At 36.5% G+C, this 1,686-nt stretch overlaps 1 protein-coding gene across 1 annotated transcript in view; it reads left to right on the top strand.

Annotated features, from left to right (window-relative positions):
• The window catches only part of arsb (arylsulfatase B), a 15,764-nt gene extending 14,084 nt beyond the window's left edge, over positions 1-1,680 (top strand). The window contains exons 7-8 of the mRNA XM_037979427.1: positions 301-432; positions 1,149-1,680. Coding sequence (XP_037835355.1) covers positions 301-432; positions 1,149-1,414 — 398 coding nt within the window. The 3' untranslated portion in view covers positions 1,415-1,680. The remainder of the gene's footprint in view (positions 1-300; positions 433-1,148) is intronic.
• Positions 1,681-1,686: the final 6 nt, after the last annotated feature.

The raw sequence follows: 1,686 nt of genomic DNA, 5'->3' as shown, positions 1-1,686 counted from the left end.
TATATATATATATATATATATATATATATATATATATATATATATATATATACAAATCAGAAAGATGACAAGCTAACACAATTTCCTCAGTTTTCCCAGTTCTTAATACATATGTACCAAGAGTATTTTTTCAGGTATTCTGTAAAATTTGGTGTCTGGCTGTTTCCTCATATAGTTTACATAAAAATTTACAGAATGTGCTTTGTATCCAGTGATGGTGTAATATAATCTCAATCAGCTTTTTCTAATGTTTTTTGAGGCAAATAAACTGCAGTATCAGCTGTTGTCTGCTCTCTGCAGGTCCTGGCAGGCATCATCAGTTAACGTCGGCTCAGGGGGTCAGGGGAGACCGGTGGGCCAACTCCTCCTTCAATGTGTCCATTCACGCGGCCATCCGATCCTCAAAGTGGAAGCTGCTAACAGGATACCCAGGTTAGTATAGATTAGATGTAATGACATGTTTAATCTAAAATAGAGATGCAGAAAGTCAGATACATGTATGCATGCTCATATTTATGTCTTATCTGAATGGTAACTATATTGTCCGGCGCGGAAAGGTGAGAGACGAACAATAATGTTTTTGCTTGTCTTGTGTATGTTCATGTATCTGATACCAAAATATCTCATGAACCAGTAGAAGGATTGTAATGAAACTTTCAGAAAGTAATCATTGGATGTACATCTACAACCAATTAACTATTGGAGTCAATCCATTTCAAGGTGGCTGTCACAGCTAATTCATATTAGCCAACTATACCTTAATTAATTTTACAAATATTGAGGTAAAATGTGATGTGGCAGTAGCTTCTACAGCACCTAATCTGAGCATGACATCTTGCAATATCACATGAGATTGCACATAATGATATTTTGAAAGTTTGAACACAACTTTGTCATTTGTCATTATAAAATAATCTTATATATAAGATAATAGTCTAAAACTCTGACATAAAATGCAGCATTTTATATGCATTCTTTCAAGTCTTGCTAAGTTTTTTATTTTTGGATCATTTCACTTTTAAAAAAATCCTCCTGAATAGTAGTAACATAACAAATAAAATAAATACAGTAAAAAAAAAGTGTACTTTAATAAAGTTTATTTAGATATTTTTCACCACTTTCACTGTCTCTTGTCTGTTGCCCCCAAGGTTGTGACTATTGGTTTCCCCGGCCCGGTTACAACAGTTCCGAGGCCAACTTGTTTGAAATGGACCCACTAAAGCCTGTGATGCTGTTCGATGTACAGATGGATCCAGAGGAGAGGAATGAGGTGTCAGATAAGTTTCCCAAAGTCGTGGAGTACCTTCTCAGTAGACTTGAAGCTCTCCAGAAAACCGCATTACCCATAAACTTCCCTGATGATGACCCCAGATGTGACCCGGGTTCCTCTGGTGCCTGGGGGCCTTGGGCTTAGGTGGAGACGACAGCGAATGGCTACAGCAGGGGTGTCAAACTCCATTCCTCTGCAGTGGTGGAAAGTAACAAAGTACAAGTACTTTGTTACTGTACTTAAGTACAATTTTTGTGTATCTGTACTTTACTTAAGTAGATTTAATAATGGATACTTTCTACTTTTACTCCACTACATTTTACAGCAAGTATCTGTACTTTCTACTTCACTACATTTCTACAAAACCATTGCGTTACTCGTTACATCCAAGTCGCATTTCGGTATTTTGATTTGTT

Source organism: Kryptolebias marmoratus, linkage group LG14 (genome assembly GCF_001649575.2).
Source record: "Kryptolebias marmoratus isolate JLee-2015 linkage group LG14, ASM164957v2, whole genome shotgun sequence".
In the NCBI taxonomy this organism is placed as follows: Eukaryota; Metazoa; Chordata; class Actinopteri; order Cyprinodontiformes; family Rivulidae; genus Kryptolebias; species Kryptolebias marmoratus.
The sequence above is the reverse complement of the archived record's forward strand: the minus strand, read 5'-3'. Positions and strand labels throughout refer to the sequence as shown.